The sequence below is a fragment of the Caloenas nicobarica genome, chromosome 2, assembly GCF_036013445.1.
Source record: "Caloenas nicobarica isolate bCalNic1 chromosome 2, bCalNic1.hap1, whole genome shotgun sequence".
Taxonomy (NCBI): Eukaryota; Metazoa; Chordata; class Aves; order Columbiformes; family Columbidae; genus Caloenas; species Caloenas nicobarica.
The window spans coordinates 6,809,921-6,835,903 of record NC_088246.1 but is presented as its reverse complement, the minus strand read 5'-3'; the positions used below and the strand labels follow the sequence as shown (position 1 = coordinate 6,835,903).

At 41.6% G+C, this 25,983-nt stretch overlaps 1 protein-coding gene across 1 annotated transcript; it reads left to right on the top strand.

Annotated features, from left to right (window-relative positions):
• On the top strand, positions 1 to 25,983 carry EXOG (exo/endonuclease G). Its single transcript, XM_065628442.1, is given in 8 exon segments — positions 1 to 25; positions 28 to 57; positions 60 to 224; positions 2,149 to 2,298; positions 6,564 to 6,703; positions 8,475 to 8,551; positions 11,615 to 11,729; positions 25,187 to 25,983. Coding segments are annotated over 8 exon segments (1,164 nt in total). The 3' UTR covers positions 25,649 to 25,983.

The following is a 25,983-nucleotide window of genomic DNA, read 5'->3' as shown; positions in this document are numbered from 1 at the left end:
ATGGCGGGCGGGCCGGGAGGGGGCGCTGGCGGGGCAGCGCGGCTCCGCGGATCCTCCCTGTGCGGCCCGGCCCGCCATGGCGGCCTTTCCCCGCCACCGCCGCTTCCTGGGCGGCTTCGTCTGCGGGGCCGCGGCGGGCGCTGCCGCGTCGTGCTGGGCTGCGTGGCGGCTTCTCCGCAGCCAGAGCCAGCCGGAGCCGGGCCCCGGGCGGGCCCTGCAGGAGGGTAAGAGCCGCGGGCAGGGGGGAGGCCGGGGCGCGGCGGCGCCTCAGCGAGGCGGGAATGGCGGCCCCGATCCCCCCCAGCCCCTCTCTCCCCTCAGAGCAGAGTCCAGCGCAGGGCAACGAAGATGCTGAAGGGAGCGGAGCATCTCCCGTGTGAGGAAAGGCTGAGGGAGCTGGGGCTCTGGAGCTTGGAGAAGAGGAGACTTAGGGGCGGCCTCATTAGTGTTTATAAATATGTAAAGGGTGAGTGTCAGGAGGATGGAGCCAGGCTCTTCTCGGTGACAACCAATGACAGGACAAGGGGCAATGGGTATAAACTGGAACACAGGAGGTTCCACTTAAAGATGAAAAGAAACTTCTTCATGGTGAGGGTCCCAGAGCCTGGACCAGGCTGCCCAGGGAGGTTGTGGAGTCTCCTTCTCCGCAGACATTCCAACCCGCCTGGACACCTTCCTGTGTAACCTCATCTGGATGTTCCTGCTCCGCGGGGGATTGGACTGGATGATCTTTTGAGGTCCCTTCCAGTCCCTGACAGTCTATGATTCTCCCCACTGCGTCCACCCTGGGCTGCCCAAAGCGGGGGGGGGTGGCGGGGAGTTCCCCGGGTAGCTGCCCGGGGCTGAGAGGGGTGCGGTTATTAGGGAATGCTGGGCTGTGACTTGCATTAACCGGGGGTCTGGCAAGGAGGCACCTGGGCCTGGTGGGAATGAGCGGTTTTCTCTTCAGCCTGAAGGCTTTAAAAAGTACCGAAGTGTTGGAAAGCACAGGAAGAGGGGCTTTGAAAACTTAAGTTGCTCTTGAACAGATGGCTGGAGGATGAGGAAGTCAGTAAGACGCATGTAAATATTCCTCCATGAGAGAAAAAATGTTCTTTGCAAAAAAAAAAAAATCTCAAAGTGAAGCTTTCATTCAGCAGAGTGTAAGTGTTCCTGGTGAGGGCAGGACTCAGGCTTGTGCTCAACTCAGACGTGGCAGTTTGTGAGGAAGAGTGTGATTTCCAGCTCTGAAGGCTGAAATGTGGTGATCTCCTGTGTACATAACAACTTGTTGCCTGATTTGGAATCATAGAATCGTTTTGGTTGGAAGAGACCCTCAGGATCATCGAGTCCAACCATAACCTAACTCAAGCACTAAACCCTGTCCCTAAGAACCTCGTCTAAATGCCTTTTAAACCCCTCCAGGGATGGTGACTCCACCACTGCTGTGGGCAGCCTGTTCCAGTGCCTGACAACCCTTTCCATGAAGAAATTTTTCCTAACATCCAATGTAAACCTCCCCTGGTGCAACTTGAGGCCATTTCTTCTTGTCCTATCACTTGTTAACTGGGAGAAGAGACCAACCCCCTCCATGCTCCAAGCTCCTTTCAGGCAGTTCAGAGATCAGAAGGTCTCCCCTCAGCTCCTGTTCTCCAGGCTGAACCCCCCAGGTCCCTCAACCGCTCCCATCACACTTGTGCTCCAGCCCCTCAGCAGCTTCATCGCCTCCTCTGCACTCTCTCTAGTATTTCAATGTCCTTATGATGAGGGGCCCAAAACTGACCCCAGGATTCAAGGTGGGGCCTCACCAGTGCCGAGTACAGTGGCACAGTCACTTCTCTAGTCCTACTTCCTTTGTCCCTAAATATTTGATAGCTTTTCTTCTGAAGGCTAGCCCAGAGCAATTGCCATGTGTGTAGACATTAAAGTAGAGGAGTTAGGCCTGGACCTGAGATTTTCACGTGAGGGCATGATGAAAAGCACATCTGTTTTGGTAGAAGGGAGTTTCATTGGAGTGCTCTCTTAATATTTTTTTAGGTTTTAATTTTGGCAGTAACCTCAAGTAGTTCCCTATACAGTATGTTTACATCCACGGAGGTGCTTTTCTTACTGTGTTGTTTCTGATCATGTGTTATATTTGGATGGCTTTCGTTTTATTTTTCTCCTCAGAACCAGTGGAAGAGTCTCTGCTGGAAAAATATGGATTCCCTGAAGCTGGAACAGAGACCAGATGTTACACAAATCATGCACTGTCTTATGACCAAGCAAAACGGGTGCCTCGGTGGGTGATTGAACATATTTCAAAACAGAAGACACTGGGTATGTATGTATGTATTTTCTTACATTTATAGCGCCCAGAATTGGCCTTGCAGTTCACAGAAAGTGGACCCAGGAGCAGGCAGGGAGAAAAATCCTGTAGTGATCTCTAGGTATGGATTTTTCCACCCATTCGCAATCCCACTGGAGGCAGCAGGCCTCTGGCTGGTGTCAGCTTCGTGACAGTATTAAGACTGATGTTGCCAGTGATTTAAAAGAGATCTGTCATGGCAGGTTGGCAGGCCTCTTCAGTATTCTTTCTGTTGTTGGGACTAGTCTGGTATTGAATGTCCTGAAGCCTGCAAGACACAATTGGCCCATGGGCTGAGTATGAAAGGGAAGAATGAAGAAAAACTAGAACTACCTTCCGTGAGAAATTTCTATTATGGATTTATGAAACAGTCTGTAAGCACCAGATAAATACAGTTGTGTCAGCGTAAACACTCTTAAGTCGTGCTGCGGGAGGGAAGCCTAATTTACCTTTTTTAAACATGAATGGAAAGAAGATGAAAAACAGAAAATTAAACTTTTTTTTCCTGATTCAGACCTGCAAAGTTCAGTGTTACTACTCAAGCGCATAATATTGCTCTTGCTTCCTTAGCCAGTGTAGTTCGTTCCGTGGCGCAATTTATGTCAGTTGAGGTACCGCCCCGTATGTGTGAATGCTTGTGGAGTCAACGCCTTTAGTGGCCAGACTGTTTCATCTACAGCTCTTAAAGAGGTTTGCTCAGAAGGGGAAGAAAAGATGAATGTCCATTTGTGAGATAAAAATGGAGCAAAGGGCATGAACAGTTTTAAGTGTTTAAAGCTAGAGAGGGCATTACCTGCTCACTGCAGCCATTACTTACTTTGATGCAGTTCTGTTGTATTTTCTGATGTGCATTACCTAATACTCTCTCCCCTGTTCTTTATGCAAGACAGAGGCTCAGTGATATTTTGCCGTCAGTGGTGAATGAAATATGAGTGGTATACAGTCATTGTAAATTAAGTTTATAGCATTAATTCAGTTTTTATAAGGCAAGTTATTAGTAATGGAGGTAACTGTATAATTGTAAAATGTTTTATGAACGCAATAGCCCTCTAAATATATCTTAATCACTGTCTTCAAATTACCTTTCAAAATTAAAAGCATGATCCTGAAAATATTTATAACCAACCCCTAAGTAGCATCATTGAATCCACTTCTTTCTGAGAAGGAAGCAGTAATTCCAGGCTTACTTTCAAGTGCGCCGTAACAGTGGAATTGTTAAAATGTTTTCAAAACAGTCAGATATAACTAACCTGCAAGTTGAAATTAAGCATTTGAGGCATTCGGCTCTGATTAATGTCTGATAACTATTCTGATTAAGATTTGAGGCAGAGCTGTATTGTCTGGTGAAGGTCATAAAAACCTTCCATGTCCTGGAGTCTTGAAAGGACATGATGTAAAAAAATTTATTTTATTGATAAGCAAGAATGTAAATGTTTAAAAACCATGGTGGAAATAAATTAGCTTTACATGTAAATGAGATGTACAAAACTGGTTACAGAAGAAATTTGCCTTTTTTATCAAACAGTGAACAGAGAATAAATGAGAATATAGTTTTCCATTTTTCAAGTTCAATTGATAAAGTACAGTTTGTCTTAAATACTGAGATGAAATATGATTTTTTAAAATAAGAATTCTGCTGTTTTGCACACTGATAAACTTGTCAGTGTTGCTTCCTAAGCATCAGTCCTGTGTCAAAGTATCATGTCACCTGCTTTATCAAAGAAGAAAGGAGAAGTACAGCTCCTTGCTTCTACCTGCACTGCATAAAGATGCTCTGACCACCTCACTGTTTTGACATGACTTCCATAGACATATGCACAGATGGTCAGCAAAGAAAAGGAAATTGCTTACAGGCACTGGTTTCCAAGAGATGCGTTATCCAGATGGATGCTCATTTTCCACCCCTTCACTTCTTCCTTGTGGTCCTTGGATGTCATAGAATCATTTCAGTTGGAAGAGACCCTCAGGATCCAACCATAACCTAACTCTAGCACTCTAGCACTAAGCCATGTCCCTAAGAACCTCGTCTAAACACCTTTTAAACCCCTCCAGGGATGGCGACTCCATCACTTCCCTTGGCAGCCTGTTCCAATGCCTGACAACCCTTTCCATGAAGAAATTTTTCCTAACATCCAATGTAAACTTCCCCTGGCACAACTTGAGGCCATTTCTTCTTGTCCTGTCACGTGCTACTTGGGAGAAGAGACCAACCCCCTCCATGCTCCAAGCTCCTTTCAGGCAGTTGTAGAGAGCGAGAAGGTCTCCCCTCAGCTCCTGTTCTCCAGGCTGAACCCCCCAGGTCCCTCAGCTGCTCCTCATCAGACTTGTGCTCCAGCCCCTTCACCAGCTTCATCGCCTTCTCTGCACTCTCTCTAGTATTTCAATGTCCTTCTTATGATGAGGGCCCCAAAACTGACCCCAGGATTCGAGGTATGGCCTCACTAGTGCCCAGTTCAGGGAGACGGTCACTGCCCTGGGCCTGCCGGCCACACTATTCCTAATCCAAGCCAGGATGCTGTTGGCCTTTTTGGCCACCTGGACACACGCTGGCTCATATTCAGTCGCTGTCAACCAACACCCCCAGATCCCTTTCCCCAGGCACTTTCCAGCTGCTCTTCCCTGAGCCTGTAGCGCTGCCTGGAGTTGCTGTGACTCAAGTGCAGGACCTGGCACTTGGCCTTGTTAAACCTCATACAATTGGCCTCAGCCCAACCATCCAGCCGGTCCAGATCCCTCTGTATGGCCTCTACCCTCCAGCAGATCAACACTCGCACCCAATTTGGTGTCATCTGCAAGCTTACTGAGGGTGTTCTCAATCCCCTCATCCGGATCGTTGATAAAGATGTTCTTGGGTTCTTCAGAGAACTGCAAAGTGGGGAGCGTGTACTGCGCCTTGTCCTCAGCATGGAGCACAAGGGAGCTCATTGATAATATTGACATGACAAAAAAGCCAGAAGGTGTGCAGTTTGTGTGTGTGTGCACACTCAGCTATAGAAAAAAGAATAGTTTTAACGACTAGCAGTGATCACTATTGAAAATTGCCCCTCGCATTGTATTAGTGCTTTATAAAGTGCCAAGTTTGAGGAAAATTCTCTGTGTTGTTTATAAGTCCTGATTCATGCTTAAATGAAAGGAGATTATAAATGGTCCTGTATATTGTATCTGTGAAATTATGCCTAAGATGACACCCTGAATTTTACAAAGAAAATTCAGTATGCTGTAGGTACTTGGAATTACATTGTCATTTGGGAAAAAAAAAATGTGGACAACAGTGATGGTGCCCTAAGCCAATTATTCTCCAGTTCTGTTGACTGATTGCACTGGCACAGCTGAGTCAGCCTCTGCTGCTTTTCTTGAGCACTTTTCTTACCTGTGGATGTTCCTGGGTTCCAGGCCATTCCCTAAGTAAGATGGTGTCTTATTGGAGGTTGTCAGTGCCAGAATAATTCATGCAAGTCTCTTCTGGCCATCACTTATCCAAGGAAGTGATCTCATTTTGGGATTAAGTGATCTCAAAGTTGCAGCCCACTCAGAGTATCCTCTTTTGCAAGGGGTTGACTGGGACTCTATCACAGTGCAAGGAAGGAAATATAAGTGTATGGCCAGTAAATCTGGGAAGAAGTCAGTCTCCCCAGCAAAGACAGCAGCTTAGAGTGGGCTGCCATCTCTGCAACAGTTACGTTCGCTTCCCCCACAACCCTCCCCTCAAAAAGCTTTTGTCTTCCACAAGGCTTAGGCTTAGTAATTTTTGTGCATAATTCCCAATGTCTGGAAAGACAGAAAGGGAATCTTGGAAAGGAAAAGGAAAGTTCTACACTTCTTTCTTGAAGAAAAATTGTAGCGGATCAAACATAAAAATGGAACTGCAGCAGGTGAAGTTTTGTATATCTTCATTGTCCTAAAAGGTGAATCTGCACTGTTTCATGTCTTTAGCAATCTTGCCTTTAATATTAATCTGTGTTTATGATAAGGCTAATTATTTTTTCTTTTTTTCTCTATAAAATAGTAAGCATGTTAGAACTTTTAATATGTAGTGGGAATTAATTTAGGACTGAAGCACGGATATTTAAGTGGAATTCTTCTCTTGTATGGTTGAGGAGAAAAACACTCAATTTAGGTTATGGTGTTGAATCCTTAAGCATGGGTCGTTTGGCAAGATGTGACAGAACCAGTTCTTTTTTTCTTGTTGTTATGATGGTTTAACGATAACCTAACAATTTAGTGTGTTATTCTTTAGGCAATGCAGACCGAAGACACTGTAAATTCCGACCAGATCCTAACATCCCTCTGATGTTTAGTGCTGTCAATGAAGACTACCTTGGGAGCGGATGGTCACGAGGACACATGGCACCAGCGGGAGATAACAAATTTTCAACAGTAGGATTTTTTTTCTTTCTTTTTAATTTATGTTTATCAGTCAGAAAGGGTCAGAAGACCCTTGAAGTAATGTGTAGTGTTCCTTTTGCAGTTTTGAGATGGAACGTGGTCTCTTTATTGATGCACAGACCTGGACTCAGAGTGACGAGGTCTATTCCTGACTGAGCACTGTGGGATGCTCTCACAGTCTGCTTCAGGCATCTAAATGAGGTGCATCCCCTGCTGACATACCTCTCTTCATTAAATCACACCTATATTAGCTCGTTCGGCAGAGATGGTGTGAGTATATCTTGTACTGTACAGCGTTAAGGAAGTCTTCTCAACCTCTTGTATGTCACATTGTCTGCCTGTGAAATGAAGATTATAACCTTCACCAAACAAACCTTGGAAGTGTGTTCTGAAGCTCAGTGAAAGGGAGACAGGGAACGATGACTTCATTCTGGCTGACGGGTGCTGAGATGTTTAAGGCTAGATTGGGCAAAGCAAAGATGCTGTTAAGTAGTGTTCTGTATTGGCAAGGGGATTGCCTGGATGATTTAAAAGGCTTTTTCCTTTCTGGCAAGGCATATGAGGTAAATTAGAACCTTCTTTTGCCATAGTTCTTTCAGTCTATAAAATGTCTTCACCTGCCATTTATTTGAGCTGTAAGAAAAGCACATCCTAATGCCTTGGCTGACTAACAAAGCGGCCTTGGATTTATTGGATCCTCTTGTGAAATGTGCCTAATGCAGCAATTTGTCAATTAAGAAGCAGTTAGAATTTGTGTTTCTGCCAGGCAGAAGAGAATGCAGTGAGGCAGAGTGACAGCGCAGTGGCATGTGGTGGATGAAAGAACAAGTCATTTTATTTCTACTAGAAGTGTCTTCGCGGTTATTTATTTGTGATATCTGGGGGTCTTTTTCTGGTGACCTATGTGTGTGTGCAGAGATCCTGGACCTGGCTTGAAATGCAGTGAGATGATACAATCTTTCCAATACAGGATTCTAAAAATGTGATTTCACAGCTTAATTAGTGCAGGTAGTGTTTGCTCATTATCCTAAGGAGTTCTGTCAGCCTCTTCACTTTGAAGAAGTAGTATGTGAAAAATATTGACAAGTACAGGACTTATGAAGATTCTGGGTTAAGACCTTGGAAATTTTTTCTCCTATATTTCCCTGCATATATGTAGTTTTTTAGCACCAGGTCCTTCGCATCTGGAGATATATATGTGGGCTTCAGTTCAGAGGGGTTCATGGCGCTTTTTAAAGATAAAATTAAGCAGATATGTAGAGGTTTGACCATTTTGGTCTCACAAATCATTACATCACCTGCACATTATATCTTTGTAAAATATTGATTAATATTTTTAATAAAACCTTTTCTTACAGTGGAAAGAAAAAGCTAATCATCAGGCAAATTAGGCAGTCAAATAAATGAAAAGCATGGGTGAAAGCATCCTTCCCATTCAAAAAAAGAGCAGCTATTAATAGTTGCATCCAAAAGCATTAAAAAACTGACACCAGGTGACATAGTAATTCCTGTGCCTCTACAATTGGACATTCTCATGCTGTGTTTCTGTCAAAACAAAAAATGAAGTAGAGACATTCTGCAAGGATTGCACCTCAGTTATGCACCTCTTAATCCAAAATAATTTTGTAGATGTTCTGACTTAGGTTTTGTCTGCTAATGTTAAGACTAAACTAGAAGTGGATTTTGATCTATAAACTTCTAAAATATGTTTTCAGCTTGTAGATGTTTCAATTACACTATATTATTTTCTTTTTCTATGCAGAGAGCTATGGCCGAAACGTTTTATCTGTCTAACATCGTGCCTCAGAATTATGAAAATAATGCTGGATTTTGGAACAGGTGAGAAATTACTTGTAAGTAAACTAAGTGAAAAATACCAAGCAGTAGCACAAATCAAAAATGCTGTATTTATAAAGCTTCACATCAAAGTATTCTCGAGCACTTTATAGACTATCTGTAGAGATCATAGCAACTTTCTCTGAAATGAAAGGCAGCTCAGTCCTCAGTGCAAGAACAGTATAATGACTGCTTTAGTTCTGTATTCAATCTGTCTGTAGAGGACATTTGTTTAGAATAAATAAAATTACTTCTCCTGGCTGATATGGGTAAAAGGTACCAGGCTTAACATGTGTCCTAAAGGAAAATTCAGTAGAAGCAAGGAAAGGGTTTAGATCTTGCTTTAACATCTCTCCCTCAAAAGCGTGCTTCCAGTGTGACACTATTCACATCTCTCTATGTGGACATTGGTTCACTTTGAATTGGGGAACTGAGCGCTCCCCACTGAGTCGTGACCACTTCAGGTCTTGGATGTTTCTTCAAGTGCTGGTTTCCAAGTAGCAGCCAGGCAGGTTCTCTGTCACTTGTGAACACCGGCTGGATCGGCTTTGAGGTGAAGTGAGTGGCTTATAAATTTAAACTTTCTTCACGTAGGATTTTTATTCTTTCCTTCCTTTGAGCAGAGAAAAACATGAATAAAAGTAGCATTCATCCAGTGCTTCTTGCATCAGGCTTCCAGACTGTTAAGACTCAGAAACAGGAGGGGAAAATGATTTATTTCACAAGATTTGCTCAAGGGAAGGTTAGAAAAATTATGTACAGTATTGTACTAAACGTCTGTCAAAAACACATCATCATTCAACCCAGCACTGCTTTCCAGTTTTACAAGAATGCATATAAAATCATACGAAGCATTCAATAAGGTTATACTGTTTTATAGACAAATTAAATACTCTAACATTTTAGAGATTTTTTTTTAATTGTTTTAATGCCTCAACTATTTGAGCATAAAAATTCCTTATACAAAAGCTAGACATTTGTACCAATTCAAGGTTGGAAACCCTCTTTATTTCCCTTAAGCAGGATCTCTGCCTAATCAGGAAATCATGAGGAGTGTGTGAAAATTACCCCTGCCACCATCAGCCCCACAATTTAAGCAGCTGTTATCACTTTCTCCCAACCCCAGCACTCTATCCCCATGGTTTAAATATGTGAACAAGATATTTATGCCACTTGGTCTGTCAGTCACTTGTTTAATCATAAATACTTTTAAGGATACTATGTCTCATGTGCGTTGTATCCCTTCCTGGCTTCAGTACTATTTTCCTTTCTCTTTTTTCAATTGCTCGCTTCTTGAATTCTCTTTTGAGGAACAGGTAGGCAATGGAGTTGAGTCAGTTTAACAATCTGTTGCTTTTTAAAGTGGTACTCGCCCTGCAGCCATGTTTTTTTGCTGCTTTCCCAGTTCCAGCTCTGGTAGTAGCCTGACTGCGGCCAGTCACTCCATTTGCTAACCCAGTTAAACTGATTCGCATTTTGTTTTGCTTGGTTATGTTTCTGCCAGCTGAGAAATTGGGATCAACTGGTGAGATGAGTGCAAGAACCAACACAGAAGATGGAGTAGGACTGTTCAGCTGGGGCAGACGAGGGGAGCAATAGGAAAGGGAAGAGCAGGACCACGTCTTTCAGCAAGCTGTTAGATAGTAAGCTGTCAGATTGGTTCAGTGGTGTGCTCTAACTGCACCTTAGTATTTATTCCTCCTTCTCTTCCCACCAACAGCATGCTGCTTTATTTCCTGATGTTTAATTGTCATTTTCTGTCTTGTTTTGAGTGCGATTTCATGGTCACTGTAGTCCGATCTCTATCCCTGCTTCCACCAAAAGCAGTTTGCTCCCTAGCTGAATTTATTCCCACTCTTTCCATCTGCAAGGCGGTGTTTGTATTGCCAGGCTGTGAGACAGCCTGAGGAGCTGAGCTGCTTGGAAGCAAAGCTGATGACAGCAGGAAAAAAATCAGGTTGTGGTCAATGCTTTGGCATAACGCATGCAGCTCACTATTACCAAAGAAGAAAGGGCTCATTCCTGCTAATTCTGATTCATGGGGCTCATTCTGGCTAATTCTGATTTGTGTGAGCTGATTTAACTCACTAACCCAGCAAAAAAAAAAAAAAAGGTTTTGTTCAGGGTTATTTTCAGATGAAGAGTGCTAAAGGTGGCCCAAGTGAGAGGTATGAGGAACAGGGATGAGACAGACAAGGGGGTGAAACCTCCCCCTTTCAGAGGCAGCCACATTAACTGGGCTTATCTGTCTCATACTCTGGTCTGTTTGTCCATTTGAGTGCAGCTCTATCTTTAGTAAAACACCAATGGATACTCGCAGCCTGTGATTTCTATAACACTTTGGGTGTTAGGTCCAAGATGGGCTATAATCTTTTGTTTTATGTGAAATAGGCATGATCCAGAAACCTTCTTATTTGGAGAAATATTTTATGCTGTAAACTGAATCAATTAGTTTAAAAAGCAAAAGTAACGTTAGTATTTCTGGAGTTACTACTTTATTTTTAAAGAGTTTTCTGTAAAAAAAACCCCAGTAAGTAGCCTTAGTGGGAATGACACGTAGAAACTTTCTTAAGTACTTTGAGCTGTGGAAAGAGCTGTCAGTTGCAGGCCATCGATTCCTTGGGGAGGAACAAACAAGTCCAGTAATGTGGTAAAACCTTTTGAAGTATGAGTGCCACAACCTGCTGTTTGATCCAAGTATTTTACTAATCCCAAGTGACCATCAACAATATCTTTCTAGGGTCAAGTGTGAGAGTAAGTAGAGAACTCAGATTTTCAGGATAGTTGGTAAGACTATAGAAACCTTTTTCAAATGTGTGCGATAACACGTGCCTATCTGTAAATAAGTGAACCTGGGACAAGTGGGAACTATGACTTGGGCTGCATTTTACCATCTTTGGCTTGTGAGTCAGTCACATGTTTGTGACTGACTCACAGTTTGGAAATTTCCACGGTTTGGAAATAAGTTCCTAAACTGTCAATAGTTCATCTTGCCCTTCACTGTATGTTTCAAAGATTACTATGTTAAGTTTTCTCAGCTGACTTTATCTGACAAATATATTCCAGAATGGAAATGTATTGTCGGGAATTGACCGAGAGATTTGAGGATGTTTGGGTAGTTTCTGGACCTCTGACCTTGCCTCAAACAAATGATGATGGAAAGAAGAGTGTTACTTATCAGGTATGTTGTGTATGTTGCTGGGTTAACAGTGCAGTGGTAATACTTTATTTTTTTGTTTAAAATTTATATTGTAGCTTGATAAAACAATTATTTTAGTACATGTGAAATGTACAAAATGTCTAGTACTACTTGGTGCAAGTTCAGGAGAGATGTTATATTTTTCCTGCACATGAAAAAGTGTAATTTTAAAACAATTTGTTTTATTTACAAAGAAACATCTATTAAATGCCTGTTCGCTGTCTGCAGTAAAGCCGTTTTCTGACTTCTATAATACGTGACAGTAAGCAGAGAGTGGGTTTTGCTGATGTGTCGGTATCTATTCAATCATGTATTGATACATTTTAGCAATAGTGTGATGCAAAGTAGTGTGGGTTTTGCAGAACTATATACCCATTAATTTCAAATGCAGTTGTTTGCTGATAGCCCATATGCATCAGAACTGAGATTCTGAGCATCTCAAAGTGAACTGAAAGACTTCATTCAGGTTCAGTAGGTTTTAGGTGAATGTAGTGTTATTACTGGTCAATGATACTGATACCCCCCTGCTTTTGGTCCCCCGTTTTTATTACCAGTTTAAAATACTCTGAAGATTTAGGATTGATCATGCACAGTCTCTAGAAACTGTCACTGATAGACAGATAGCAAAGGCTATCAAGTTGAGAGGTGAATTTGTTGCTTTGTCCTGACTTACCCTTGGTAAGCATGTGTTTACAGATCTGTAGGATCTGAGTGTAGTAGGGCATTCAAGTGAGTATTACCTTCTGCCCCTGCTGTAATGAGATGTTATTGCTGTTTTCAGTTCCTAGATGAAAGCTAGCATAATGCAAATAATAAATGCTGTATTTTGTGCCTCTTGAAAAAACACTTTTCCTTGGAAATAAGTACTCAGATCAACTGCAGCTTCAGCTCATGAGTGATTCAACTGGCCAGGTCCATTGCTCTGAGGAGCAATGAATGAGCTTGCTATAACAAACCTGTTTCAGAGGGATATGAGAGACACAAAAGAGAGAAATGTTCAGCTTTCAACACTGGCTTGTTTAGCGGCAAAATTTAGGCACTATTTCTCCATTATAAATACACAGCTGATTTCCATTTGATTGAACTTGGAACTCAGTCATGATAGAATGTAGTTTTTCCTGTTTGCTTTTACCTTTTTACTTCTTTAAAAACTGTCCCTCATGTCCTCACCCACACGTCTATAACCTTGACTGTGACAAAATCACAGCTTTGGTTTGGGGTTTATAATTTTTCTTTTCCAGCCAGTCAGATATGTGTAGGAAAATATAGTAATAATAATTTATTTTTTTCACGTTCAGTGAGAGCTCCAAACTTCAGCTCTCACCACATCTTTGCGATGAAGGTGACAACTGTGCTCATTTTCGAGTGGATAAATGAGCCGTGGTTAAGGGATATGACCAATGCCACATAGAATCGTAGAATCATTTCAGTTGGAAAAGACCCTCAGGATCATCGAGTCCAACCATAACCTAACCTAACTCTAGCACTAAGCCATGTCCCTAAGAACCTCGTCTAAACGCCTTTTAAACCCAGCCAGGGATGGTGACTCCACCACTGCCGTGGGCAGCCTGTTCCAATGCCTGACAACCCTTTCCGGGAAGAATTTTTTTCCAATATCCTATGTAAACCTCCCCTGGCGCAACTTGAGGCCATTTCCTCTTGTCCTATCACATGCTACTTGGGAGAAGAGACCAACACAGATAAGTTTGAAAGCTGGCTAAGCCAGCTTTAGACTAGGAGCGGTTCCTAGCCAGCCAAAGGGACAGTGCTGACTTCACTGTCACCCATTATGCTTTACAGTCATCTCCCTCGTCTGTCAGTGTTGATGGCTGTCAGATCCTTCCACAAGATGCTTAGTTACCCAGTGCAATAAAAAAACATCCATACTGGACTCTTTATTTGCTTACTGGGCTTGTTTTCTACTGCTGTAGAAAGAAAGAGCAGCGCACAGTGGAGTCCAGCGCTTACTGATGACAGCTTGAGATGTGTCTTGAGCACATAGCTGGGAGCAGGAGGGAGATTTTCCCTTTCAACAGACTCGAGCCTGTGGTTGGCTTATTATCATGCAGAATGGTACCATCAGAGTTCTTGCCTGCACGCAGCTTGCTGGAATTTGCGTCCTTGTCACTGTCAGGATATTGCATTTCATTTTTTATCCCTAAATATGTATATTCATCTTACATAGCAAAGAATTAAAAATCTTGAGCTGACTTGAACATTTTATACCTGGGAATTATTTTCCAGGAAGCAGCTGAATCATTTATCAATTGCATTTATCAAGTGCTTCACTTTAATCCTGGTCATCTTTTTTCTAGTTTTTCTCTAGGGAAAGTGTTTACTTAGAAGAGGAAGCTTACATTTTCTGAAAAATTATTGTGGTTTACAAATGTAAATTTTAGTATTCCACAGGTAAAAATAAGAGCAGGCACTTCATCTTACTGACTTTATTCAAAACAACTTGATACCAGGATATGGTGATGGAATAATAGTGGCACATAATGTCCATGCTGCTTTGGTTATCATATCGTTCTGTTCTTGTCTGTTGCCAAGATGCCTTCATCATCTTTGGGTTTGATGACAACTCTGGTCTTTTATGAATGTTTTATCAATTTTAGTCTTAATATAAACTATGAAGTGAAGTTCAGTGTGAGATTGAAAATGGTAGGATGATGGTATTCATGTTTTCATTTCACCATTTGGACACATTAATAAATCCTTTACGCAGCTTCCTATGGTGAGATTCGTTATGTAAGTTAATTAGTATATAAGCTGTATTTAAGTACAGATAATGCTGTCTACAGGTAGGAAGAGCAAAATGTTGATTTGGGTAGTTTGTTTTAAATATTAAATGATTTTATTTGGTTCTTCTTTGGTTACACTTCTAAGTGTAAATAAATACAGCTGAGAATTGGTTTGTTTAATTTCGAAATCTCTTTATGGCGTAAGTTCTCGTGCTTGCCATTGAAGTTGTCCTTTGGGGAGAGAGACTTCAGAGTGGAGCGGTGTGTTGGTTTCTTGTTGTTGTGGGTTTTTTTGTTTGTTTTCTTCTTGCATCACCACATACACTTAGAAGAGGGAACACAACCTGTCAAAGCACTGGAGAGAAGTTCTTTTCAAACAGATGCCTTGGATATAATTGCAGTCATTGCTGTTGATTTTAGTAGCCTGGATTCTGCCCCTAAACCAAGAACACTGAGAGTTGGCAGCTGAAGGAGATGGGAAGGTCCCTCTTAGCTGTGTTTCCGAGTGAACCGTGCTGGGTTTAAACAGGTGACTTAGAAATGAAAGGCTTTTAGTCCTCATTGTTTGGGCTTATAAAGCTGATGGGAGGAGGTGTCAGTTTTCTTTGTATGTGCTGTTTAAGAAGTGCTGTAGTACACACAATAGTGCTGAAACTCACGACCTATCATCTGGTAATGTGACTTAAGGCTGAGCTCCTTTCTAATGTTTTTCTTCTCCTCTGAGACTAGAACTGTGGAAAAAACAAAACACAGAAGTACTCCAGTGAATGTGTCTGCATTGATTTGTTTCAGATCCTCTCTTCAATCTTAGTTTCCTTGGTTTTGGCTAAAGGAGTGGTGAAGTGTGTATCCGTGGCTTTACAGGCTGGTGTTTTTCGCATCAGACATCCAAAAAGGTTATTTTTAGATCACTACAGAAGAAAAACAGAGCATCAGTCATGGCATTGTTCCCAGTTTTGCTTGGACTCTGGTACCATTTGCTGTTTAATTCCAGAATGGGAATTAACCTCGAACTCCTTAGATGCCAGCGTTGTTCTATCTGTTGGCTGAACTTGCTGTATCCTCAGATATGTTCTGTCATTTCATCTTTCTCCAGCAGAGGCTTTTACTGCAAAGAGTAGATTGATGACTGTGCTTGGTATCTGAAAAACAGATTTTGAGAATGTATGTAAAATAGAATGCCAACAGGAAAAATCTGTTCTGTGTCACTGGAGAGGCAGATGCAGGTTTTTCATCGGTGTCCAGATCAAATCAAAATGACATTGTCTTGTTTTATACATTAGTGTTCTCCACTGAGTGTCACTTCAGTGATTTTCCTCTGTCAGCAGATTTGGAGTTTGAAATACAAATTTTGCAATAATTGTACTATGTCGTGCTCAACACTCCACCCTTCTTATTCCAAACGTCATTGTAGTAAATACTAATTTAAGAAGAATTGGCTATGCGAGGTGAACAGAAGTACAGTTTAAGTACTATTTTGTTTGTTGTTAGAAGACGTTTTCCTGTACTTTTTAGCAAAATACTGTGTTCATACTGATATCGTGTCTGCTGTTTCATTTTCAAAATTGAATGACTAGGCTGAGCCAGAGATGCACAGCAACTGTACCAGAACATAAACTTACTTGTCATCTAGTTCTGTGGCAAGTAAGTCCCCGAGAACCAAATTGCACTTCTCAAATATAAGATGGTACTTTATGGTTTTCCTCGATCAGCTTTCAGAAGTAGTAGAGGTTTTCTCCAAGCAAAGAGGCTACACAGGCAACTAAGGGATTTTGGTCTGTTATACAAGTCCCAGAAAACTTATGTGTGAAGGGCTAGACCTGAGATCAGCTGGTGTAAATGGTCAGAGCTCTGTCAGCCCTAAATTTAGACATGATGTACAAATGCAAATAATAGGCGGTGGGTTGAGGCTGGAGGAGAAGAGACACCAAAGGTGCAGGAGAGATTTATGGGGTTGCTTTTATTTAGCACTGTACCCATCCTGAAGGTTCTTTTATTATAGGAAGAGTGGTGATAGAGACTTCAGTGGCTTCAGTGTTAAGTAACCTAAATGGCTTTTGTGGAACTAGGAGTCTGTCATCATGTAAATACAGTATCATAATTCATATATACACCCCACACTCTTTATTTTAAAAAAAGGGGGGGGTGTTGTCTGTCTTTCAATGCCATAACTATGTATTTAGACACAGCTCTTTTTTTTTACCATTTCTCTCTTTCTCTCCTCTCCTCCTCTCCTCCTCTCCTCCTCTCCTCCTCTCCTCCTCTCCTCCTCTCCTCCTCTCCTCCTCTCTTTCTTCTTTTCTTTTCTTTCTTCTTTTCTTTTCTTTTCTTTTCTTTCTTCTTTTCTTTTCTTTTCTTTTCTTTTCTTTTCTTTTCTTTTCTTTTCTATTCTTTTCTATTCTTTTCTATTCTTTTCTATTCTTTTCTTTTCTCTTTTCTTTTCTTTTCTTTTCTTTTCTTTTCTTTTCTTTTCTTTTCTTTTCTTTTCTTTTCTTTTCTTTTCTTTTCTTTTCTTTTCTTTTTTTCCTCTCCCTCTCTCCCTCTCTCCCTCTCTCCCTCTCTCCCTCTCTCCCTCTCTCCCTCTCTCCCTCTCTCCCTCTCTCCCTCTCTCCCTCTCTCCCTCTCTCCCTCTCTCCCTTTCTCCCTTTCTCTCTTTCTCCCTCTCTTTCTCCCTCTCTTTCTTCCTTAGGATTGCCAAGTGACTTGGCAGTAGCAATCAGACCAGCCATAACAAATTACATTTTCCTGAAATACATACGTTTGCATTTTGGAGTGTTTGGCTCTGCGGTGTTATTGCAGGTTGTTACTATGACTTTATCTGTAGTATTTTCTGTTTTCTGTATCGCTCGGTCTGCCCTCACACCCCTCAGTTCTTTTCAATGCCATTTGACAGAGTTCTCTCAAATATTGAGGGAAAAACAACTATCAACAGAATCGGTGCCGTCTAACACAAACGTGCAAGGAACTGGAATGAAAGCAGTTAATGCTGTCTACAATGATTAAGTAAATAAAATTATACAGATAGCAAAGGGAATTTTTATACTGCCCGAAAGTCTGTTTCTCTACAGAATTTAGTATCAAATTTTAATAAAACTCTGGATTGTCAAACCTGGGGTCATATTGGCAGGAATGATATCTACAGTAAAGTATCTGATGGGTCTGGTCAGTATAATTCCTCAAGTTACAGCTGAAACAAAACAAATGCCTATGCAGAGAAGGCTGCAGTCTTATTTTGGATGGCAGGAATGATGTCCTTGATTTCTGTCCATCAAGAAACATAGTGGAAATCTTAATTTTTTTTATTGCCAGATGTAGATGGAAGTACTGTTACATAAAGAGTTGTGCGTATGCTTGTTTTCAGCCAGTTCTGGTTTGCAGTATGTCTTAGTTCTAAACTCTGGTTATTACAGAAAGTGAAGAAATGGTTACTGGACTGTCACGGTCCATTCGGTGATGGACTCGTGATGGTTCGTTTACCTTGATCTCGAAGTGCAAAATTAAGGCAACCAAAATGCCAAGGGGTTATAATTCAATCAAGCAGTGTTGCTTTATTAATTTGCCCGTAAAGCGGCATGCGATAGAGAGAGAGATGGAGAGAAAAAGGAAAGAAAAAGGGGAGGAATAGGGTTATAGCTACTGCCGAACGAGTCCCAAAGGCGTCCTTCTGGTCTCAGGTCCTGTGGGAAGAGTCCTTCCGGTCCTCCGACGTGATCCGGGATCCTTCGGTGGGGAGATCTTATTGATGTCCAATCAGGAATGTCTTTTATGCTTCTTCACCCCCCCTCACTCCCATAGATCGAGGCGAATCTCCGCCTTTGTTGCGCAATCCAGGCTTAACTGCGCAGGCCCAAAGAGTCCTCACTTCGCTTGCCAGAACCCGTCTGCGCCTGCGTCGCCTCGGTTCAGGGGTCTCTTACTGGTTCGTTGAGTGACCTCAAGACCCTTGGCGAGCCTCCGCGCATGCTCTTCTTCGTTGGCCTTTGTTACAGGGAGGAGGTAGGGGGCAAGTCTGGCTCAGGCAACAGGTGAAAATCCATCTTCTGGACAGCAGTAATTGTCCCCAGGTTGGAGAGGCCTTCGTAACACAATTCCTTTCAGGAGGTGGGGGCAAGTTTCACTCTGGCAGCAGGTGGAGTCCATACAGCAGCCATTGTTACCTGTAGCCCCCGGGTCGGAGAGACCTGCACAACACAATTCCTTTCTTCAGGCCTCTCTCCAAGTCATTGTCCAATTCTTTCTATCAGTCCATCTGTTCTCCAAGTCCGTGATGGTGATGTTCAAGCAGAAACTGTTCTTCGGATCGACTCTTACATGGACCACAGAGGGAATTTCTGGAGCTATCGTGGTGTGTTTGATGGTGGTGCCCTCTGATGCAAGGACTCTTCAATGTGTGCCGGCAGTTAAGGTGTGATCGAGTGTGATTCTATTTAGCAGGTTCTAAGAAAATCTCAGATAATTGGCAGTCCAGAGCGGGCTGTCACTGATTAAAGGGCAGTCTAGTCCCTTCTGCTAATTCTCTTCATGGCTGATTTTCATTTTCTAGTCACTAGGTGGCAAAATACTACTTCTGGGTTCGTGAGTCCTTTCTTCTAAAAATTATTCCTACCCTTTCAGAAGAAGATAATTTTCTTACTACTCTGGGAAACTGTAACAAGTCCGGTATAAAATGAAAATATGGTGACATTTGTGTATGTTCTAAAATTTCTATTAAGAGTAATACTCTGTTTTCTTCCAATTTCTTCTATTCCTTTTCTCCTGTTTATGTAAGAATGGAGTTTTCTTTCTCATAAACTCCAAACTGTCATTTTTAGGGACTGCTTTAACCTGTATTTATGTGACTGCCACCACGAAGGTGACATTAGTCAATGCCATGTGCTTAAACTTAGCCTGGATACCATTAGAAAATGTCTTCATTCTTTCTTATGATATTTAAGCACTCCACAAATATTATCAAATTTGTCTTTTCTGCAATTTTAAAAATGATGACCAAGCCAAAATCATGAGGAAAGCCAAGCTTAAGACAAATCCCCATCCAGTGACTTAGCTAATGAGACTGAATTTATCAAAGCTCTCTCTCTCTCAAGAAATCATGTTGCTTCTGCCCTTGTCTTTATCTGCCCCTGTGATCTCTTTAAGTTTGTATAACTACTTACCAGCACTTTTATTGTTTTAGCAATATGTAAACATCTCTAAATGTCAGGAATTGCACACGTTTTAATGGCCTGTCCTCATGATAGCTGTCCGCGTTTAATTGGGCATGGAGGAGTATAACAAATTTATACCCACTTGTGGAATGTCAATAACAATGTCAATAACAATAAAAAAACCCAATAGACACTATGCTGAAAATGACATTATCATAATGTTGCATAATTAGGTGACACCAGTTCAGTCTTAGGGCTTCAGCCAGCACGAGATCACCAAAGAAAACAAGAGCAAAGCGAAAATGAAAGGAATAAGTGCCTGCAAAAAGTTCAGGCAATGAACATTTTTGTGGTGAACTCATACAGAAAGCAAAGAGAAATAGTGTCTGAAATTTCACATTGCTTTCCCAAATGATGATGGGAAGTATATTTAATGCTATAAAAAGAAGGCTTTTAGCTTGAGTGCTTTTTTTTTCTCTTATGAGGCTACTGAAAATTTGAAAGATTAAGCAAAATTTTATAGGAATAGCAAAATGGATGTTTTCAAGGGATTACACAAAAATTTGCCTTGTGGCCTGCGAAAGCATGTGGGACAGCAGTGATTTTTTCAACAGACTATTGTTCTGTTTTCTTGCTTGTATTAGCGCATGAGTTGTGTTTTGGTTTTTTGTTGTTGTGTTTTTTTTTTTAATCACAGATACTATTAAAAACTGTTGCTCTTTTCCAGCTGGGACAGATAGCTGTTTCAGACATCGATTGCTGAAAGATCATCTGCTGCCTGTGGATAGACCAGAACAAATCAAAGTCAACATCTGTGCACCGATAATCTTAACCCATTTTCTCTTCTGTTACAATAGGAGCATATGCTCTCTACTTCTGTTCGGCATGCATGGAGATAAATGAGGTGGTGCAGATCAGAGTAGTGATTCAGACTGCTGTACTTAGGTAGGAAAATCCTCTAGGTGGCAATAGGAGATGAATTGTTGAGTTTGTTTTTCCTACCTATTGCTTCTGTTGCAAACTTTGCTTCTGCAGAATCACGTTTTACATCTTTCCCTGGTTTCTGAGCTCTGTGTGGGGGCAACTACAGAAATATTCATCTGTACTTTTTGTATCTACTCCCGTAAAAAAAGTAAATTGTGGTATATTACAGAGCATAATGATGGAAATATTATTATGGTGTGCTCCAGAACTGCATTTCCTTTTGTAACAGAAGTTGTTGGGTCACACTGGCTGCATAAATTATCGGTGATACATCCCTAGCGTAGTTTGCCATAAGGGTTAAGCTGCAGAAAGAAGTACATATTCTTTGTCACGTATATTCACCCTGTCAGAGAGTTCAGGCACCCTCCTTTGATAGTATTGTCCTCCAGCAGAATGAGCTGGGGATAGAACTTTTATGCCCTGTTTTTGGTAAGGAAGGGACACTTGTGGAGTCAAGACACTTGGCAGGCTGACATGTGTTTTAGTCACTTTAACAGTGTCAGAACTGAGTGAAGTAATTACAGTAGTAGTTTACTGCTGTTCAGAGGACTAGTATAAAACCTCGAAAGAGAGCTTCTGTGGAATAGAAACGGTATATAAATTACATGTATGTCTGTTGCCTGTATAGAGTTGGACTTGATGATCCTTGTGGTTTTTTTCCAACTCAGGACATTCTATGATTCTATGTATTTGAAACTACATTTCTCAAAAGACCAACCTTTCCTTCATTTTGAACTAGTCTTCCCTTTCCTCCTTCATAGGAGCATATACTATGCATAAATGTGCATTATTTTGCATAGACTATATGTATTTGCATAATATTACATAAGCACGGGGTCGGTTTTCCCTTAACACCCACTTCGGGCATTCAGCATTTCCATTTCGTACCTAACTATTCTGCGTGCAGCTCTATTCATTCCTCAGCCGTTCTATCCACCCACTCATCCTCCGACTCAATCTCTGTTCCCTCTGCTCACTCAACGCGCATTCACCTGTTTGTTTTACATATGCCACATACCCCTTAATTGGAGATACTTGGAGCAGCTCCATCTGCGTGTTCACCCTTCCTCTAGGCTTTTGTACAACAGAGGATGCTGGTAGGTGTGTGGGACGTGTTGAGAAGGGGAGGGAGCTGAGCTAAGGAGGACCTAGTATGTGTATTTAGAGTGGGGAAAAAGTGTGTGAAAAGGGCTGGAAAAGGCAGCACAGGCCATACGGCACAGGAACGCTGCAGGTCAGGAGATTGTTGGTCTAAGGAGAATCTGGGGAATGGGGCTTAGTCTCGCTGCTGCCTTCTCTCAGGAGGTCACAGCAGCTTTAGGGCGCTGCACGCAGCTTCATCCTTGTGGTTTAATGCAAGCTAGCGATGCAACCACGATCGCCGCTCGCTCCCTCCCTCCCCCAAATAGGGGAGAGAATCAAAAGGGAAGGGAGAAACTTGGATTGAGATAAACACAGTTTAATAAAATAACAAAATAGTAATACACTGCTAGTAAATATATAAATAAAGTAGAAATAGAATATAAAATAAAAAATACTCAATGCAATTCCTCATGACCTCCGTCTGCACCAAGCAGCCAGTCCTAGGAAACAGCACCTGGACCCGAAGCTGATCCCAGAGAGAGAAAAGAGGAAAAAGGCAGAAAGGCCCAGAGGCCTCTGCAAAACGGCAGGATGGCAACTGGCTGAACTAAACACCCTGAACAGAACTCCCCTGAACAGGTCTCCAAGAGAGAAGAGAAGGAGAGGAGAGGAGAAGAGAGGAGAAGAGAGGAGAGGAGAGGAGGGGAGAGGAGAGGAGAGGAGAGGAGAGGAGAGAGACCAGAAGATCCCGACTCTCCTTAAATATGAAGCATGACGCTAATGGGATGGAAAACTCTTATTGATCAGTCTGGATGTCAGTCAAGCTCTGCCCCATCTATACACCCCTTCCTCGATGCCTGTGGGCAGAGCTTGGAGTGTCCTTCGCTCTCAGACTAGAGCAAATAAAAACATTAACTCAGTCCCGGGGTGTTATCTTCTTGTTCTCAAACTGAGTCCAAATAATGACCGTGCTACCTATGAGAAAGAAAGGTTTCTTAACTGCATGAAGTACATTAACCCATTTTCAGTCAAACCAGCACAGTCCTTCTCTTTCACCCTGCCCTGGGAGCGTGCAGGAGGTGGGATCACCGTGCAGGCGCTCACCCCCAAAATATTGTATGTACTCCCCAGATTGAGTGCCACCTATCTCAAATAAGTTAAACTCCCTTTTAACCCACCAGCTACAACAGTGTGTGAATGGGTAGTTTTCAGTATATTTTAAAATTACCTGTGCATCAGTCAGTTTTGATTATTTATATCGTTGATCCTGTATAACTCTGGTTTCACCCACACTGAATGCTAAATGCAAAGTGCTTTGACACTCGGTAGCCCTAATTTCCCTATCAAGACTTCTGTTGTCGTTGAAAGGGAAAGTAGATTTGGTTTAAGGCATTTATTTATTCCTTATCAGTTTCAGTGACCGTTAGATGTCTAGGCAGAGCTCTATTTTAGGATAAGGTTGGTGGCATAAGCAAGATGATTTTTGTTAAAAAAAAAGAAAAAAAGTTTTAACTACAGTAAAGCCATTAAATAGCCTAATTTTAGAGAAGGGGAGGAAAATATTCTGTGACAGAGTAAAGAAATCTAAGAGCACATGTTTGCCAGAGACAGTAGTAATGTTACTACTACACTATTGTACAAAACATGAAAAAACTTTATTTATCGGAGGTTTCCCTTTCTCCTGAAGGTACTTTCTGTGGTTGTGGTCTAACCAGTAAGACTTAAAGACCGGTCACTTAAAAAACTGGCAACAGAGGTAGAAGACACTTCAAGAAAGAATTCGTAACTGAGGTTAGTTAACTATTGGAACACACTGAAGTGAACCTTGGTTCAGTAGCCACAGGCAAAGTTTAATTTTAAAAACGTATTTTCTTTTGCAGAAGTGCTGAATACTCTCAGAATAAGGCATAGATAAGAAGTGTTTCTTTTCTGATTGAGTTATACTGAATACATGAATGGACGAAGCATGTCTGGACTGAAATACTGCATTAGTTTGTAAAATACTTTGAATTAATGTGATCAGTTGTGCCAGTGAAATAAATATCTGCTTTCTCTGAAATGGTATTTTAACTTTACCTAACAGAAGCTGTTAAAAAAATCAAAACAAGCAGTCTTCATTTTGGCAGGTATTGCGAATATTGGAAATACTACCAAATTACTGGATTTTTTGTATAGAACAAGATGATGCCTTTGTAGTTTTTGTAGGGCATCTGCATCTTTTTCTTCTGTTGCCATTAGAATAAAAGTACAAATTTTAGAAGGGTAGTTATACGGAAGGGTTATGCAAAACTCAGATTTTCCATGTGTGAGCTTGTTACACTCTGTTGGCGTGGCAGATTCAGTTCAGTGATATTGAAGGAAAAAAAAGGTGCGCAGGCATGAGCATCACTTTTTGAATACTGGAGAGATTACGTTTGTCATCAGTAGGTATATTCCCTTGGACTAACTCCTGACACAGTCTGCTCTATACATACGTGTGTGAGCTTTTAACTGATCTCACATGAATTTAGGGTCCTGATCTTCCCCGCTTGGTGCTTAAGTTAAATTCCCAGATCCTGGTCTGGGTGCCACAGCATGAAATCCAACATGTACAAGCTCTGAAGTTGAATCATAGTGAATTTATGGAAGAAATAGGTGCATTTGCTTCGGATAGGCTTCTCTTCCAAAATACTGAGTCACCAAATGTACTTTTTTATATCCAGGTCTGCTTGAAAAAACACTTACTTAGGCAACATAGCTTTTAAATACAGCCTATGAAATAGACATAGAAAAAATGACTGACAGAAGATAACTTAAGAGTTGATTTAAAATGGATATTAAAACCCACATGATTAGGAACTGTCAGGTCAAGAAGTTATTGTTCCTGAAAGCAGCTTTGCAAGCGTTAACAGTGTGGTGCAGTACGAGCGAGGAGATCTGCCATCCCTTCAAGTGACACTTGGAGATGTGCACTAGGATTAGGGAACTGGGGTCTTGGTTTGGTTCCAGTATAGTTTCAGCTGTAACTGGAGTTGCGTCTGCTTGGGAAATTTGAGTTTCTTCTTCTAGCAAAGCTCCTTGTTACAGATCTTTACAAATATTTAGGCAATTACTGACTAATCTTTTGAACTTAAGCCTGCATCATTGTTCTAAACGCTATAATATGAAGTCAGTCCTGTCAAAGGAGAAAGGCAGAGAACCTTCTAGGAAAGGCTCTCACCAACAGTGGCTGAATAACCGTGCAACAAAGTGTTCTTTGCCCTGCTTTTGTTTGAGAGAGAGATTCAGGCATCAAATAACTAGTTCATTCCTGACCAACTGTATAAGGAGCTACAATGAAATGGTGCTTTCCACCTCTGCTCCAAGTCTGATAACATTGCACATGATTTTGTTGTGTAGTTACGTCCTGTGACTCCTTTTTAGAGGTAGTAGAATTAGTCTCACATATTTTTCCTGCCCCCCTCAACTGATAAGATCTGCTTCTGTAACATAACTTTATTTTTGACAGGTGATTGGAAAGGACGATGTAGCTGTGCCATCCCACCTCTACAAGGTGATCCTTGCCAGACGGAGCAGAACGTCTACAGAGCCCTTGGTACTGGGGGCTTTTGTGGTGCCAAACAATCCCATAGGCTTCAGTCACCAGCTGACGGAGTTCCAAGTGAATATTGAAGACCTGGAAAAAATGTCAGGTTTAGTTTTCTTCCCCCAGGTGGACAAAACCAAAGATGTTAAAAATATCTGTGAGGTGGATACCTGTAAACTGATGGGGTTCAAGGAATTTACGCTGTACATCACTGCTCGAAAAGTGCAGAGTGCCCGTACATTGCACCGGTTGGAGAAAGTCATGTCAGAGCTAAGGGAAACAGGAATTGAGCCTGATGAGTATCTTCTAAAGCTTCACAAGAAGAAGGAAGAAGAATTACGGCAGGAAAAACAAGTAGCAGCTAGAGAGGAGAAAGCTGGCTGAGTACTTATTCAAGAAGATTTTTGGGGTTTTGTACTTGAAAAAAAGAGTCGAAGGCAAACATAAAGACAAGGGCTCTATGAATTATCCTTTTTTTGAATTGTGAAAACAATAAAGAAACATTTGGAAGTTGTCGGATTTGGAATAACGTTCATTCTCGTGTAACATGATGCACGCACATGGTTTGCTGCAGTGTTTAGATGTGGGAAATGAAAATGAGCCCTTTCTGGCATGAATAGATTACAGAAAGCCAGAAAAGGCTTTGTGCTATTTTCCAAGCGAGACGTCAGACTCAGGGTTTGTATGGAATCCCTTCTAGGAATATTATAAAAATAGAC